Source organism: Ipomoea nil, unplaced genomic scaffold (assembly GCF_001879475.1).
Source record: "Ipomoea nil cultivar Tokyo-kokei standard unplaced genomic scaffold, Asagao_1.1 scaffold1834, whole genome shotgun sequence".
NCBI lineage: Eukaryota > Viridiplantae > Streptophyta > Magnoliopsida > Solanales > Convolvulaceae > Ipomoea > Ipomoea nil.
In genome coordinates, this window is record NW_017618262.1 from 4375625 (window position 1) to 4394556 (window position 18932).

The window sequence follows — 18932 nt, forward strand, 5'->3', positions numbered from 1 at the left end:
TTTGGGTGCACAGCCCTTAGAGAAGCAATAGAGAAGTAGCAGGGAAGCAACATTAATGAGAAATTACCATTAGGACTTTATTTCTAACCGTCTACTAACATAATTTTTAACAAATGAGTAAATTGTGTAAAACTATCAAAGTCAAATACTAAATTGAGTATAATTAGAACTAAATTAAGTAAAATCAGTATAATCCAAAAATATATTGGGTATTATTAACATATATATATCCGCAATCGCCACCAAATCCAAATGCATAAAAGCATAGTATTGACTCCTTCAAGACCCCAAACATACCCTCCCCCTCTGATCCCTTAGCTTCTCTCCCGTCTCCACACACCCTCGCAACCCCATCATCATACGGACAAACTTTTCTTCAACCCTAAGTTTGTTCCTTCAATTCTTTCGTTTTCATTCTTATATACAATACATACTATTCTGTTTTAATTTCCTCACTGAAATCTGGGAAAAAGGAATAAGAAACATGACATCTGTTTGCATATCAAATTGTGTGAAAGATGCCCGAGTCCCCGTCAGAGCCACCTACGTAAACCTCTACAAGTGGCCGGAATCCGACGCCGAGTTCATCCGCTCAATGAGCTCTAACATGCGCGCCGCCGGCGACGGCGGCGTCCCCCACCCTAGGGTGGTGGATAGCATTTCATGCAGGCAACTATACCTCAGAAGCTACACTTTCTCCCGGGAAGAGAATAAGAAGGAGGAGACGGTGAAGTGCTACGGGAGAGGCAGAGAGGGGGTTGGGGAGAAGCGGACAAGGAGGAGGAGGAAGTCTCGCGGCCGTGAAAGTGGCAGCGACGACGGCGGGCGTCGCCGGAGAAAGAAATGCGTGGGGTTGGGAAAGGTAAAGGAAGTGTCGTCGGCCGTTGTGGTTTCCATCTTCCGGAGGTTGCTATCTTGCACTACCAAAGTTGATGTGGTTGGTTGACCACTTCTAATTTTCTTGTAATATTAATTACGGAGTAATTAATTAAGGTTGCCCATTTTCCCTTTTCTTGATTTTATTTAATCCTTTTGGTTTAGATCACCTGAATCCTGCGTCCATCAAAGTGCTTCTTTTCAATTATTTTAGAACATATATGAACATTATATTATGGATAATATATGTACGATAATGTATGCTTACGTTGATCAAATGTTATTTTTAAATAATAGGTATATATAAGAGATTTTGGGATTGATTTTTTTTTATTTTTATTTTTGTTCTTAATACTTACATATTCTGTTGGGTACATTATGAATTTATGAGGAAGTATAGAGAATCAATAGCTCCAAGGCATTTTAGTTTCCAAAAACACTAACATTCTTATAGTGCATGCTCGGCTTCTATGTAAAAGACAAAAAAGGAAAGCAAAAGAAGAATTGGCATCTCTAGACTATTTTTGTCCTTTTTTTTTTTTTAAGGTGACGAAAAAGATCTGCACCCAGTGAAGGTGTGCACTAAATTTCGCTCATGTATAATAACCCACAAACTATATAGGAAAGGTAAATTGAACAATGCAGAATTTTATTGTCCTTTTAAAGTTTATTGTTCTCTTCTTAATCCAAAGTTGAGCAAAACTTAATTAAATACTAAGAAAATAAATATTCGAGAACGTAACGATCAATTACCAATATTAATATTTCTCAGAAACATTATTCAATAAGTTGAATTTAGGCCAAACAAACACCAAGATTGGTTTAGAGTGATACATTGTGACTAATAACAAAACAAACTGTTAATCTAGCTTACTCTGAATTAGTTATTCAATTGAGTTGTGTATTCGGGGGCGGAGTTCTTAGTGGAGAGTATGATGGAAGGGAAGAAGTAGCTAGGCCGAAAGAAAAAGATGTAGAAAAGGGACGGACAGATCAGAGAAACGATGATCATAAAGCTAAGTTCAAATTATGAAAAGAAAAAAGGTTAATTAATATAATGTTATGTAGCTTACAATGTAAGTTTTCTTGTGTACATCGCCACTGTGTGGCTGTGTTCATTTTATTCTGATATGATCTTATCTTTTCTGTTTTTCACCTTCCAATTCATAATGTTGTGCCACTGCATGCAACATGTCAGGATATATCATTAATACTTCCACGCAACAAATTAAATCATCATACAGGTCCATGTCCACAAAATATATATTAATTCCCAACAATAATATTATATAAATCTTGATTATATAATATGATATATCGTCTTAATTATAAAGTTTTTCCAAAATCAGTGTTTGGAATATATAATTTAATGATCTTATATTGTTCTTAAAAAGTTGAATCCCCAACTCCAAAGATATGGATTTGTTCTCAGATTATTGTTCTTATATTTTACCCCTCTGAGCAACTGAGCTGCTCATACAATTATAAATTGATACGAAGAAAAGTCATGGTAGAAGTGTTTTGTTACCTATTTCCTTTTTGGCACAAGTGCGTTGGATAATGATGCAGAGAAGAATAATTGTTGTCCTACATTGGCTAAGAGCACAATTATTTACGCACTTGATTGCAGTGGCCAAACTATTTGCCCACGCCATCATGCTTAATAAGTGAACTAATACAACCTGGCCTGGCTACCTCACAATATAATGTGTAACACCTACCTCATGTGATTGGCGGCAAATTATATCGTGCACCGTGATACATAATCGATTATGCACCGAGTTTCAAAACGACGTCGTTTTGTTTAATGAAAAGAAACGACACTTGTTTCGCGCCGTTCTGTAAAAAGTAACTCTGTTATTCAGTTTTATTTTGTATATACAACTACAGTTTCATTTCGACACAACTACAGTTTCATTTCGATATAACTACAGTTTCATTCGATATTTATACACTCAAATATGTGAAAATGTTATTTAATTTTATTTTATATACACTATAGTTTCATTAAAACACAACTACATGATCATTTGATATAATTACAGCTTCATTGAACAATATACACTGAAATATGTGAAATGTTATTCAGTTTCATTTTATATACATTGCAGTTTCATTTCACCACAACTACAATTCATTTTGATATAACTGCATTTCATTTGATAATATATAAAATAATACGTGATGCAGTGTCGGTTTAGATACACTGTAGTTTCAGTTGATAATTAATACACAAAAAAAAAATGCGCGCTCTATTAACAGTAACGGTGCGTCGTTTCTTTACTTAAAGAAACGGTGCCGTTTTAACCGCCGTCCACGATATAATGACTGTGTGATTGGCATTGTACGTGATTAATGTTTGACTATATAATTTTTGTAAATATATAAAATTATTCTCACCTAGTACATATAATTATAATGAATCACAAAAATCTATCATATATATATTATTGTACACTTATAAAGAATCGAGGGTGTCAACGTTTAGTAAAAGTATATTGAGAGTTCAATTAGAAATATTTATATTAGAGAAAATGACTCCTTTTGTCTCTTAATTATACCATTGTTACTTTTTATCCTTCAATTGTCAACAAAGTAATTTTGTATATATCTTCCCGACAGAGTATGTTGGAGAATGTAAATCACGGTGACTCAATGGTTCGTGTCTTTCCTCTACTTTGCTATCTCTTTCTCTATAACTTTCTACTTTTGTTTTCACAAAATTTTGTTTGACAGTGGGAGTGCGTTACTTTTTGTTCTACTATGCTCCCTTTTGCTTTTTTTTTTTTTTTTTTTTTTTTTTTTTTTTTTTTTTTCTTTTTTTTTCGAATATTTCTTGGCCTCTGAGGTTTTATTGGTCTGTTGCTTCGTTCTGTTTGGCCCTTGTGGGTATTCTTTGAACAGATCATGCCTCAACGTTGGTGCAAGCGGTAAGAAATTGCATCCTGGCCCGGGCTGAACGGTGGCCGGGTAGGGGTTCATCAAATCCGTTGGCGGTTTGTCCAGGCTTGCTGCTGGCCCATAGTAGCTAATCCCGTTAGGGTTCTAGTTACTGAGTTGGTGTTGTGTTCTTGTTTGGTCATATGAGACTTTATTGCTATTGGTTGGCCTGCGTGTCATTTTTTCGGGCCTGCGTGGCATCTTGCTTTATTTTGGCATGTGTGCCCTTTGATTGCTTATTTGGCAGCCTGTGTAACCTCTTTGTTATGTTTGGCAGCTATTTGGTCTTTTGGGGCTCCTGTCTAATTATGGATAGTCCTAGAAATCGCCGTTATGCTGCCGGATTTTTGCAAAATTAGTGCACTGCAAGATGATGAGCGTATTTTAGCCCGCCGATAGCCTTACGCCATGAGGTGACATACTGGTAGACCTGAAGTTTAGAGGAGGATTGTGCATCACCATTTCTGCAACTTTTTTTTTTTTTTGGTTTAGACTTGGCCTATTATTTGGGCTTGCGACCATTCTTTTATTTCTTTCATTCTTTAATTGGACCTGAGCTGTTACTTGGGCTTTGGTCCATTCTTTGTTTAAGTTCCTCTAGATTAGTATAGGCCCCTTCTTGGGGTCTCAGTATGTTTTACACTCACTTTTTGGCCATCATTTGTAAGAACTTTTAATTCCTTTGATTAATAAAGTGTTTTGTTTGATAATAATAATAATAATAATAATAATAATAATAATAATAATAATAATATTTAGGGTTGAAGAGTTATTTAGAAAAAAATAATATTTATGAGATAAAATGTACTCTGTAATATTTATGAAAAATTTGACCCTATGTGAGCCAGTGTCATAAGATCGATTTTTTTTTTTTTTTGCTAGCATGTGTTTAGCTCACTGGTTCAGTAGGAGTATATGGGAGAAGAGACCAAGGTTCAACCTCGGCTGGCAAATCCCTTGTGCGCACCGACGTTTGGCCTTATATGCCGAGCCATTGAGTTACCATGATTTATATCCTCACAAATGTTCTGTTGGACCGGGTAGAAGATCGAATTTTTGTCTTAATAAATTACATATAAATAAGCGTTGACTTGGTGAATTAAGCAGGTAGACTTATTCAAAGTCAAATGAGTATAGAACAATGTGCATATCAGCAAGTGGCATTATGAAAGAAATATATAAGCTAAGGCACATGGTTTCCCAAATGTTATGCTTTGACATTCTGTCACCTCTCTTAGCAACGAAGAATTTTAATTTAAAGCCAACTCACTCTTTTTTATATCGTCCCAAGTCTTTGCCATGATCTCTATATATAAACGCATGCAGCTCCTACCATTCTATACTCTTGTATCAACCCCTCGTTCCTAGCCCCGACCAGCATGGATTACCATATCCTTATACCCATTGTAGCTCTCCTTGTCGTGTCCGTCTCAGCTTTGAGTATGCTCAATCTTAACTATAATTAAATTTTTTTTTAGCATTATACTTATAAGTACTGTGAAACTAGCTAGTGTCCTCATAGTAAGGCTATACAAAAAGGCCTTTATAGCATTAGAAAGGGTGACCAGTAGGTGAAACATGATTCTCGTATCTGAATACTCACGTGTTTGATTGTGGCCAACACCTTCTAGGTCGAACACTACAGGCTATTACATAGGGTAACACTACAACTATTACATAGATTTGGGCCCGATCAGCTATGTACAACTTAAGTTAGTTTACCTCTTTTTAATCTTTTATCAGTTAGAGTCGACAAAATTTATCCAGTAATGCATACCTGAATAGTGGTTGCAGATTCCCTCGTGAACCAAAAAAACCTTTATTTTGAGTTGGGGTTTAGGTGGATTGACAGTACCTACAGTATAGACTCTCGGATTTTAAACTTTTTTGTTTGGATTTGTAATGCAGCTTCTGTCAACATCGATTGTGGCTCATCGTCCTCCTCGCACGAAGACGAAAACGGGATTTCATGGTCGGGCGATGACGACTTATTCCTGCAGAGTGGGGGTTCGCAGGCGGTGCAAGCTACCAACTCCATTAACTCTCCAGTCCTGGACTCTCTCAGAGTTTTCACCTCCGGGAAGAAGAACTGCTACAACGTGGAAGTCGTCGAGAATTCACAGTACTTAATACGTGCGAGCTTTTACTACGGAAACTACGACAGCAAAGCCTCCCCTCCAACGTTTGACTTGCTGCTGGACGAGAATCTCTGGGCGGCAGTTGTGTTTGAGAAGGATGAACCGGTTCATGAAGAAGTTATCTACGTGACCAAATGGCCCATTGTTAGCGTCTGCGTTGCTCAAACGAAGCGTGGCCAATTTCCATTCATGTCAGCTCTTCAAGTTAGTAGCTTGGATTCATCCATGTATGCTGGCTTTTCGTCCCCATCTTTTCTTCAACTGGCAACCAGAGCTGCTTTTGGATCCAATAAGACTATCAGGTAAAATATTATGTGTTAGTAATTATCAAGTTATTTGTTTACCTATAGAGACTGTTTGTTGAGCATATAATTATTAATGTGCAATCCAACTATCAGCTTAAACTTTTAGTTGAGATGAAACACATGTTTTAATTTGGTATCAAACCAGACCAAAAGCTAATGTTTTAATTCTGTTAACTGTAAAGACAGAATGTGAACAATTGGACTAAATTTGATAATGATGTCTGTAGATACCCAGATGATGCTTATGACCGAATATGGGATCCTAATGGCGGTAAAATGATCCTTGCAAACAATGCTCCCTCCATAGATATATCCATCGCCGACAATCCACCGGAGGCGGTTCTGCGAAACGCGTTGACAACCTCAAACACATCGATCCGGACCGCCATTCCGGCAGTGCCCTTCCCGCTCTACATAAACATGTATTTCTCCGAAGTGGCTGAACTCAGATCAACTCAACAGAGATCCTTCGTGATGTACTTGGGCAAAGAACCCGTCTCCGACACCATATCGCCGCCCTACGGCGGCGTACATGAAGAGAGTTTCAACTTCACGGTTACTTCCGACACCGTGCTCTCCCTGTCGGCTACTTCCGACTCCACTCTCCCCCCTCTCGTCAACGCCATGGAGATCTTCTTGGTTCGCCAACAAACCCAAGATTCTACCAGCATAAGTGATTGTAAGTTATAAGAGAAGCAAATGCGTTTATACTTTATAATGCCAATTTGACTAGTTTTAACTTGTTTATTCAGATATGAGGTGCTAAATAATTGTTTAACTGATTGGGTTAGTGAGTTTGACTAGTTGATATCTAAATTAGTTGTTAGTTGATAACTGATTACATACAAAATGACTTTCTCAAAAAGCTGATCAAAAAATCTGCTTTGGAGCAATAAGTTGTTACAAAAAACTAATTAATCAAATACTCATATTGGTTGTTTAACCAAGTCAAACAACTAATAGTGGTCAAGCAAACAAACTAAAATTGACTGAAAAACTAACTATTTTACCAAATAGAGCAATGATAAATCTGGGCATGTGATCTTAGTTGGTAAATGCATAAATCAACATAGATTGTCTATAATTAACTGATTCAAATAAAAAAAGTTAATAAGTCACTCTAACTATCGTAAAACTTATGGTTACCGGTAAACAATCTGACCAATTTAACTGTATTGTCCCGATACAATCTTAAATCTTAACACTATTATGTTGTCTTGTCTGTATCAGGGACAGCATTAGTAGCCCTGCAAAAGACATTCGCAGTGCTGGAGGAGGGGAGTGATCCATGTCTCCCGGCGCCGTTTTCTTGGGACTGGGTCAACTGTAGCACCGACGCAGAACCTCGTATAACAGCCTTGTAAGCAAACCGGAAACCTGGCTTGCTCTCATTGGTCGGCTCTAAATATTCTTGTACAATTAAATCTTTAATTACGCGTCTCTGATCTTGTGAAATTGCTTTGTAGGCATCTTGCAGGTTATAGATTGTCAGGGGAACTTCCAGAAGATCTTGGTACAATGGATGCCCTTGAATCAATGTGAGTTAAATATATTTTATATGCATGTATATATGTATCACCATTTCTGTGCTTCCTCGGATCATCAAGTATTCATAAATTTTCTGGAAAACACAGAGATCTTGGGAATAACAGTTTACGTGGTCCTATTCCAGAGTTCCTCGGCAACCTGCCAAACCTTAAATATCTGTAAGTGAATATGCATGAGATTATGAACTTTCTCCATCAGTTTATTATTGATTTCATTCTTGAAAATTACTGATTGGAATTTCTTGCTCTTTTAATAATCTGCAGAAATTTGGCAGATAATGAGTTCAGTGGTCCTATTCCTGCTTCCCTGTCAAGCAACAAAAACTTACAGCTAATGTAAGTAATACAGTTAGCCTTCATTCTTGTTAAGAAAGTAAAGAACACAAGATTTATGTGATTTGACAATGTGACAATGTGGCTTCTGTAAACGTAGACACATTGTCACTTTCAGTCTTTCATAGTCTAACAATAATGTTATTGGGTTTTCGATTTTGTAGAGTAACTGGAAATCCAGATACGTGTGCCACCGGAAAGTCTTGTGAGACGAAAGATATTCCGGCGTCTCCTGGGAGTCCACCGCCGGCTAAATCTTCTACAAGAAAGAAGAAAAAGGGTGGGAATAAGCTTGGACTAATACTAGGCATAACAATTCCGGTAGGAGTTATAATCTGGGGTTTGGTGCTTAGTGTCGTTATACTGCACTCGAGGAGAAAAAGAGCACCTGTTTCAATGGCGGCACCCAGCACTGAGCTTGCTAATCAGCAAACCTCACAAAAGGCATAGTTGTTTAGTCAAATTTGTTTAGTAATTTGTAATTTCTTAATTTCTTTACAAAATATTTGATTATTATAAAGTAGTAGAAGTGAAGTTATTGGATCAAACGTTTACCAATATAACAGTTAGCTCCACGTTCCACTAAGCCAAAAGCTATAATTATTAGCAAAGACACAACTTCATTTCTTTCTACTTGCTCAGAAATCATAGCCGTATTTAGATGACAGAATGCTGGACTGGACCCTCCCAGTCACCGCGGAACAAAGTTGATTAAGCAAAGTGAGCAGTCAAGAGAGATGAGATATATACATAAATGATGTCAAGTAAAGACCATAAACATCCATGACCCCAAAGAGCAAAATATGTGTTGGGGCAGTGATGATGATGATGATGATTATATAGCATACATTTTCCTGAAATCATTGTTGAGAATTTCAGAATCTGAAAGAGCTGATACAGAGAAGGACCTGGATCTGCTGTGTTGAGAGTTCATTTGGATGGTCTTCTTGTTTGCAGACTCAATTCTATGCATAATCACCCAATAACACATTGTGCCCAGAGTGGTAGCCAAGATGGTTGTGCCTATTACTGTCACCACTATTGCCATCCATCTTTCTTTCTTTCCAACGACCACGAATGACAGAGCCAAGAAGGCGACCGATATGAGCACACAAGCCAGCCACATTAGCTTGTTTATCACGGCCATCAACTGCTTCTTCGCCTTGCTTTCGATCACTACAACCGAGGTCTGAACCACCACGACAGCCAGGGATATGAATAGAGCAATGGAGTCGAAAACCAGGAAGATTATGAACGGGGCCTGTGGCGCTATGTTGGCTTCTCCCAGGGACAGCCCCGGGGGGACGTTGAGAGGATTATCAGCGTATTGCCCCGGGACAGTGAAGATGGCGGCAAAGGCCACAGTGGCTATCAGCACTGCCACAACCGTGTTCGAGTTGATCGCGTTGTTTAGGCCTTCGGTGTGCATCTTGTTCAGGCGTTTCGCGATCCCTTGGATGCGTCTTCTGGTCTGTCGCGTGTGCTCTAACTGGTTGTGAACTTCGTGCTTTATGTCGCTCACGGTTTGCTTCAATTCCTTGGCTGGATTCGTCACTTTAGGCTTCTTGATAGCTTTAGCACTCTGAACCCCATGCTCCTGCAGCATTGCAGCCACATCAGATTGCCCCATTTTCTCTGCTGTGTCAAGTGCTGTCTCACCTGACCTATTCACCATTACTGTATCTATTTGCCTCTGGTCTAACAACAGCTTAACAATCTGCAAAAAAACACTACAACTATCAGCTTAGACTTTTAGTTGAGACGGAACACATCATTCAGTTCAGTTCTGCTGAACATAACAAAGAGTAGGGTAGTCGGGTAGCAATTAAGTTACCTTAGCTCGGCCTTTTCGAGTTGCTATGTGCAAATATGTATTCCCTTTGTTATCTACAGTGTTTATGGATGAAGGATCAGATGTGATGAGCTCCTCCACCAGTCCAAGATTTTGGCCCTTGACTGCCATGTGAAGAGCTGTCTGCCCCTTTTTATCCACCCTGTTAGCCAGCCCGGGTTCTTTACTCAAAATCGCCTTCACAACCTGTAAATGCCCGTTTCTGGCTGCAGAATGCAAGGCTGTTTTGCCATTGCTTTTAGCTATGGCTGCCAAGCTGCTCTCTCGCTCCAGTAGATAGTTCACCACCTCTATGTGCCCTTGCGTCGCAGCCGTGTGCAACGCCGTGGTATTCGACACGTCCACCGTCATCGACAGCTCCGGGTGAGCCTCCATTAGAACCTTCACAACATCTACAGAATTAAGAAAACAGGCATATTATACCGGATCGTGTCCAATGTACAATCCAACTATCAACTTCAATTTGGTATCAGAACACAGAATCAGAAAACAGCAACTATCAGCTTAGACTTTTAGTAGTTGAGATGGAGCGGTGGAGCGGACATCATTTAAATTGGTATCAGAGCAGAGAATCACAGAAAACAGAGATGATTGGTGATAAGAAGGGAATGAAACGCACCTAAATCTCCTTGTTTTGCAGCAATGTGGAGGGCGTCAAAGCCGTTCTTGGCTTTGATTCCGGCAGCCACAAGGTCGTAATACTTGATCATTTCTCCGACCAAATCAACATAGCCGTACTCGGCCGCCACATATAAGGCTGTTTCTCCGGCGGAATTTTGCTTCACTAACACCTCTGCCAATTCTTCTTCTCCAGAGTTTTGAACTATCTCTTTCATAGAAGCAATGTTCCCGGCTCTTGCTGCAGAATGCAAGGCCGTATCCTCTCGCTTTCCGGTCAACTGCTTCGTCATCTTTTTCCGGCCAACGGGTGGCTCCGCCGCCGCCTCCGTCCTATCCATCAATTAGCCTAAAACTCTCCTCCTAAGCTTTAACACAAACCCTCTTTTCTCCCCTCAAATACCCAGATCAAGAATCGCATTCTTTACCTCCAACAGAGTCAAAAAATGAAATCTTGAATGCCTTGCCAACAACATTGTTCATCACATCAAAACTCTTGATTGCATATTTATACTCTAAACCCAGTTGAAGATCTGAAGGTCTTTCCTTTATCCCAGTGGCAGATTATATATCAATGGCGCACAACTAAAACCACTGTAAATTTACTGGAAAAAAGTAAAAAAGATGAATTCACCTTGGCAAAAACTGCACCTTTATGCTGCTATTCACCACATAAAAATAAATCAAGAATCACACGTATATAGTATAATAAAGTGTCTGAAAATCACAGTGCCACTCTGAAAGCTCCTGAGTTAAAAATGGAGACTTTTTCTTGTAAAGTTGGTCATGATGAAGATGACCCATGGGTTTGAATACATTAGAATCCTAAACTAATCATATTATTATTACTATTATTGTATTAATTATTATTAATATTTATTAATATTGTCTAAATTGGAAAAGAAAAAGATGAAGCCAGTGGTGGGTGGCAAGTATAAATGAAGAATAACGATAATACCAGAACTATATTTGTGGGTTGGCAGGGAATCAGAAAATGGCAAATTGTGCAAGCATAATGGCTCCAGCATTTTTTATAAAATGAAAATAAAGAAATAGAAATATGTATTATTTATATTATATTATATTATATTTCCCAGGAACCACCGAACCTTTTTTTGTTTTGATTGGATTGATATTGTTGTTGTTTTGTCTCAATGAATTTGATTGATCCCCATTATTTTCGATACTTTACCAGAATAAACCACGTAGGACTATGGTTGGCCATCCATCACATACTCGCTCAGAAAAATAAAATGTGAACAATCCTAGTCAAGTTGGTCCGACAATTAGCATAGTAATTACAAGGTTTCACGACACCTAATGAGAGCGGCCTATTGGTTTACAGTTAGGTTTAATAACAACAAAATTTCAAGTTCGACTTTTAATTATTTAGTATACATTATCAGATAGTGGTTACAAGTTTTTTTTTGTTAAAAATTGAAGATTTGAAGGTAGAATTAGGTTATTTTCCTTAGCGTAGAGGGAAATGAATTGAGGGGACCCCGCAGAATCAGAGTTTTAAAGGTCATCTTTTTTATATATGAAGGGTGCATGTGAAGTTAATGCGATCCAATCTTTTTAAATACGAATTTTGCCCCTCTTCTTTTCTTTATATTCTATTTTAGCTTCACTTTTCCAATCTCCACATTAATATATTGTAAGTTGAGATATATCTTCGCAAAGAAGGTATCTTCTCAGCTCCAAGAAGAATCAAGAATCCTAGTAAATGGTGAATTTTGTGCCGTTTGCGTTGTAATTTAATGATAAATTTGAATTAAACTTTAACATACAGTACACTTTGGTGTGTATTATATGTATGATTCTTTATTAGATATTAATAAAGAGCTATAAATAAGTAATTCGAATTTTGTAAACAATTTTTTTTTTTTACTATCAACTTCTCTTTTTATAGAGCACTTGGTAAAATAAAGATTAGAGTTGATATCATTTCCAGTGGTTTGAGTGTAATGACTTTGTCATTTTAGATAATGAAATTACATTTTTTATCTTGTTTAAAATGACTACTTTGATTTAAGAAAAAAAAAATCACTAGAGGACTAAAAGTAGCTTGGAACCAATACTAGCTTGAACGACCAAAATAAGTTTTAAAAACAAAAATCAAAAGTGATAAAACTACAATATATACTCGGAGGACTAAAATGGTACGGGTAAAATAAATTGCTAAAAATTTAAATCTAAGTTAAAATGTATGTTTTGAATAACAATATGATACAAGTAAATTAGTTCTTTTTTTTTTTTTTTTTTTTTTTTTTTTTTTTTTTTTTTTTTTTTACGTACAAAATATTTGAGAAAATGGAGAGAATAAATACAAATTGGATTATAAGTATTAAATATGGTTGTTTGAATTGGCTGGTCAGAAATTAAAGATAGATGTTAGATTGTTGAGGAGGTATATCTAGACTTTATCACTCATATATTAAGAAAATACAACACATCTCGTATACTTATCTTTATATATATATATATATATATATATATATATATATATATATATATATATATATATATATATATATTTTGAAAGCAAACAGCAAAAATTGAATTGCTGCAAAAGGGATAAAACAAAGTCAAGAGGGACAGTTCCCAGTACAAAGAACTAACCTGAGTAGAGACTTTTGAAGTTAAAGAGTGTGCTACTGAATTCAATTGTCTAGAAACAGAAAATAAAGAACATGAAATAAACGAAGACATCAAGGCTTTGCATTCATCAATTACCACCCCAACATACGATCTAAGTGTAGTTACCGAACAAGAGATGTGGCGTTGTAGGACCAAAACAATCGGTGTGGAGAGCTACTGAGGGAACCGAACGAGTTATACTTATGTTAGATTAAGTGACTATCATTATGCCAAAAACTGTAACTAGTAACGAAAACACAACTTTATTTTCGTATACTTGTATAACAATCAACGTCACATCTCAACAACATGATATTAAACTCGACTCTCTAATTAGCCCGGTTCAACACACAACACACATAGTTTGTTATTGACCAAAATGCCAAGATGCATGCATATATGGGCCATGCAATGAAAATTTTCTTTGAAGTTTTGGGGTCCACGGCACGGAAAAGTGAGAATGGATATTGAAAGGATTCATCCAGATTGCCAACAAAGCACGATGCCTTGCATGGCAAAAAGGAAATGTTTTTGTAGAAAGTGAATGAAAATTTTCACACTTGGACCTACCTACTATACATTTGTTTCTTTGCCATATTAACCTACATCACTGTATAATAATCATGTTTATTTTACTTCTATCATATGCAAACAAAACAACATAATGAAGATTAACGACGTGACCCTTACAGCCTTAGTGCGATAATGATACACACAAATCGAAAAAAAAAAAAAAAGGAAAAAGAGTCAAATAGACCCTTAAATTATAGGTAAAAGAGCAATTAGACCCTTCAACTTTTAAAATGTACAATTAGACCCTTCAATTTGTTATTTTGGATCAAATAGGTCCAATATACCCGGCAGTTGCTGGACATATAACTATCCAAACTAATTTACCTAAATTGATTTTGATTAATTGCTTAATCCAATATAAAATTCAAAAAAAAAAAAAAAAAAAAAAAAAAAACAAGATTCTCCAAAAAAAAAAAAAAAAAAAAAAAAGAATTAACAGCATTATTCGTGACGTGATTTTATAGGTATACATATTTTATTCCTGAATTTGAGCAATTAATTAAGGAAAAAAATGAGGAAAATTGAATGAAAACATAATTGTGTCCCCTTCTGATCGGCAGCATATGATATGAAGAATAATTACAGAATCGGAATCTGCAGCATGCCCATGGCAGATAATGGAAGTTATTGTACAAACAGGTTAGGTTTCTGAATCATTGACCTTTTTTATGGGCATAAATAGAAAACATGTATGTTAAGAGTAGGATTTGAACCTACGCCCTTTCGGACCAGAACCTTAATCTGGCGCCTTAGACCAACTCGGCCATCTCAACATTGATTAAATATTGTGTGTAAATAAAACATGGCCTTATTTTTTAAAATATTTGTGTGTAAATGGAAATTGACTTCTAATATAGGTATATAGCGCTGACGTACATAGAATTTAATTCTTATTTAAGGAGAAATTCTAGTTTACAACTGTTTAACATGACGCTAATGTATACATTAAGAATGTAACATTCGCAGTTGTATTAATAAGCCCCGATTATATGATTGAATAAATATTTTCTTAGTTCAAATTTATAAAAGATAATGATAGTTTCGAGGTCCTTGTAATATAGTATTTTTTTTTTTTCAATTTAGTTTTTTTACCTATTTTGTTAATTTAGTCCATGTACCAAATACCCTTAAAATAAATAATCAAATATAACTGTTGGAGTGGAATAATTTGATTTTTGAATTCTTAGCAGTTGTAGCTTGATTTGATAAGTTGACAATTTAATCTTCACCTTCGGCTAAGTTGTTAGTTGCTTATCTGACATGTTGAAATTTCATGTTTTGTTGACTTTGATATCCTTTCCTTGGAACTTGCATAAAGAAACTTGTATTCTAATACAAGTGAGAAAATTTCAATTTTGGTCATCTGACTATAGGGGCTTTGTTAATTTCAGCACCTGACTTTCAAAAGTATCAATTTAGTACCTTGACTATGCAATTTTTATCAATTTTGGTCATTCTGGTCAAATTGTCGGCCAAATTTCGTCAGAAAATTTTAACAGTTAAAAGTTGAATTCGTCGGAAAAGATGAATTCACCGGAAAAAATACTCTCATTATTTTAACTGTTAAAATTTTTCGGCGAAATTTGACTGACAATTTGACCAGAGTGACCAAAATTGATAAAAATTGCATAGTCAAGGTACTAAATTGACACTTTTGAAAGTCAGGTGTTGAAATTAACAAAGCCCCTATAGTCATATGACCAAAATTGAAATTTTCTCTAATACAAGTTGATATATTCTGATGTGTAGTGATCATCCTCTCTAATTAATGATCTCCAGATATACTCCAATCTTTATTCTTTGCTCCAAGCTTTAATTTTCTACCAATCCTTGCTACCATCTTTGCTACCAAGTGTGTTGTGAACCTTCAACTTCTTCTACCATTTCGTCTACTTCAACTTCTACAACCTTTGCTATCAAGTCTCTTCTACTTGATTTATTTATTCCATGCTCCTTCTTCATCAAACTTGTGCTACCATGCTATATATATATCAAGTCTTCTACTTTAATTTTTTTGCAGTCGAGACTCGAGATTCGAAACTTGCTCCATCTTCTTCATGTTTTCCTATCAAGTCTTCTACTAACTTGGCTACTTGGATAAATTGTCTCCATTGCTACTTCAATTTATTTGATCTCCATGGGATTTGAACAAAGTTTCTTCCTTCTTCAAGAATTCATCCAAGTTGACACTAATACATTTATAAATTTTGGGTTTCTAATTTTTCAAATTAAAGTACATTTTGACTCATCAAAATATAAATACAATTATTCCTAACTATAATCTTGGGGAAGGATGCGTTATTGATGAAGTAATTCATCGCATCATCTCTCTAATTACCACATTTTACTTTTTATGTTTATTTTTTATGGATTAAATCAATTATTTCTTCTTTACTTATTTCTTTAAAAAATATATTTTATTATTTTTAAAATTTTATTTATTTTTACTTACTTTCAACATATAAATTTTATATACTAATATTAAACTTAATATTATAAAAAAAAAAATTATTTGTAAGTAACTTCAATTAAACATTTTTAATTGAATTAGACTCAAATAAAATTCGGTAATAATAATTTCTCCCAGTATTATTAATTTATAATGTAAGTTGGAAGATAGATAAGATTTGCAGCAGACACAAACCCCAAAAAAACTGCAGCATACAGCGGTATTGTTCGGCACACGTGTAAAACCCACGTGACATATTCTCTCAAAGAATTCCTTCATTGACTCGCTCAAAGCAGATATCAGACAGTCAAGAGTTTTGGCGCAAATTATGCCATGGAAACGTGTTCACCGAGAATGGTGAACACAAGGCAAAACGACGTCGTTTTTAGGCAAAAAAACAAAAATTCGCGGATGTGGAGTTAACGACGCGCGTTTGATCAAATTATGAATTTTATGAAAATTCATAATCGCATAACAGAAAATTCATAATCTCACAACTGAAAATTCATAATCTCATAACAGAAAATTCATAATCTTATAACAGAAAATTCATAATCTCATGGTTCCAAAGTGAATGTGTAGGCATAGTTCTAAAGTGAATGTGCAGGCATGGATTCATAATTTATGAATGTCCATGATTTCGGACGGAAATATGTAGGCATGGTTCCAAAGTGAATGTGCAGGCATGAATTCATAATTTATGAATGTCCGAAATTATGAATGTAATGAAAATTCATAATCTCATAACAGAAAATTCATAATCGCATAACAGAAAATTCATAATCTCATAACTGAAAATTCATAATCTCATAACAGAAAATTCATAATCTTATAACAGAAAATTCATAATCTCATGGTTCCAATGTGAATGTGTAGGCATGGTTCCAAAGTGAATGTGCAAGCATGGATTCATAATTTATGAATGTCCGTGATTTCGGACGGGAATGTGTAGGCATGGTTCCAAAGTGAATGTGCAGGCATGTATTCATAATTTATGAATGTCCGAAATCTTTGTTCACCTCAAATTAAAGTGAAACCGCAAAATTTGAAAATAAAGAAGAAAAGTCACACAATTAATTAAAAAAAAAAAAAAAAAGATAGCGGTGTACAAACACCGTTAGAACACGGTTCCATGGCATAACGTCCCGAGTTTTGGTTCGCAAAAAAAAAAAAAAAAAAAAAAAAAAAAAAAAAAAAACCTCCAATCTTATCATTTTATTTATTATGAATAAAAATTTTCTGGGCCGACGCATCAAACATAACGTTGGATGTTTACGTTTGACTAATTACCACATTGCCCGCAAATTGAAGTCAATGTTATAACGAGTATTTAATGCTTCTTGTGTGTATCATTTATTTCAATATTTCAATAATTATCACTTGGAGATTTCTATGGTCTTTTTTAATAATAAAATTGTGAAAAAAAAACATTAATTTAACATATAAGTTGTCTGGTACTCTGCTCAAGATTTATGTGACACAAACGGAAGAAAATCAAATAAAGGGGGGAGGAAAAAACAAAAGAAAGAAGAAGAAAGATTAGAATTTAGAAGTATGAAATTACACCTTTCAAAAAAAAAAAAAAAGAGTATGAAATTACACTGCTAAAGAATTTATGTTTAATCCTCTAATTAAAGGTCGCTTTCAATTGTCAGTCAAACGATACTTTGTGTATGCTAAAAGGGCTAATTTTCCGGTCAAAGCGTGGCTAATGAACAAACATTTCATTTAGGGTGTGTTTGGAAACCTGGAAAATGAGTTCTGGAAATTATTTTCCAAGTTTTCATTGTTTGGATGTGCTTGGAAAATCAAGTCAACGGAAATCATTTTCCGTTGACTTTGGAAAATAAGCTTGTTTTGGAGGAAAATAACTTCCCCTTTTTTCGGGGGAAGTCATTTTCCAACTTTTACACCAACATCACACCACCACCAACATCATCAACACCATACCACCACCACCTCACTACCACCATCACCACCACTACTGCATCACACCACCACCACCGCCGCCGCCACCACCACCACTACCATCATCGTCGCCGTCGTCGCCACCACCACCGCCGCCGCCACCACCATACCATCGCCACCACCACCACCATCACACCACCGCCGCCGCCACCACCATCACATCACCGCCACTACCACCACCATACCACTGCAACCACCGTCGCCGCCGCCACCACCATACCACTGCAACCACCGACACCACCACCACCACCATCACACCACCACCGCCGCCACCACCACCACCATACCACCGCAACCACCACCGCCGCCACCGCCACCACCACCACCACCACCACCGTACCACTGCAACTACCGCCACCACACCATCACCACCACCACCACTGCTACCACCGTCATACCACCACCAGTTATTATTATTATTATTATTATTGTTATTATTATTATTATTATTATTATTATTATTATTATATAACAAATAACACCACTACCACTACACCACCACCACCACCATAATATTTTTGATATATTATTAGTTATTTTTTAATATATTTAAAATTATTATTATATTATTATACATGTTGTAATATTCTAAATAAAATAATTAAAATGTTTAATTATACAATTCTACTCATTTTCCAGAAAATGAACCAAACACACAAAAGCAGTTTTCCAGAATGCAACCAAACACTGGAA

General features: G+C 36.0%; 3 protein-coding genes and 1 non-coding gene across 4 annotated transcripts; 2 read left to right on the forward strand and 2 right to left on the reverse strand.

Annotated features, from left to right (window-relative positions):
* Positions 1–258: 258 nt before the first annotated feature.
* LOC109192926 lies at positions 259–1001 on the forward strand. The gene has a single exon (XM_019343639.1). It carries the CDS (start codon positions 485–487, stop codon positions 944–946), a length of 462 nt encoding a protein of 153 aa, XP_019199184.1. The 5' UTR covers positions 259–484; the 3' UTR covers positions 947–1001.
* A 4177-nt stretch (positions 1002–5178) lies between these two features.
* Positions 5179–8589, forward strand: LOC109192875 (receptor-like protein kinase At3g21340). The gene is made up of 8 exons (XM_019343584.1): positions 5179–5256; positions 5725–6256; positions 6487–6938; positions 7490–7619; positions 7726–7797; positions 7894–7965; positions 8071–8142; positions 8304–8589. The coding sequence occupies exons 1-8, from the start codon at positions 5196–5198 to the stop codon at positions 8587–8589; spliced, it is 1677 nt and encodes a 558-aa protein (XP_019199129.1). The 5' UTR covers positions 5179–5195.
* A 249-nt stretch (positions 8590–8838) lies between these two features.
* Positions 8839–11435, reverse strand: LOC109193190 (ankyrin repeat-containing protein At5g02620-like). The gene is made up of 4 exons (XM_019344038.1): positions 10611–11435; positions 9974–10383; positions 8948–9856; positions 8839–8900 (listed from the first exon to the last, which is right to left on the reverse strand). Exons 1-3 carry the CDS (start codon positions 10948–10950, stop codon positions 8975–8977), a joined length of 1632 nt encoding a protein of 543 aa, XP_019199583.1. The 5' UTR covers positions 10951–11435; the 3' UTR covers positions 8839–8900; positions 8948–8974.
* A 3079-nt stretch (positions 11436–14514) lies between these two features.
* Positions 14515–14595, reverse strand: TRNAL-AAG. The gene has a single exon. It is a non-coding gene; the product is annotated as a tRNA-Leu (tRNA).
* Positions 14596–18932: the final 4337 nt, after the last annotated feature.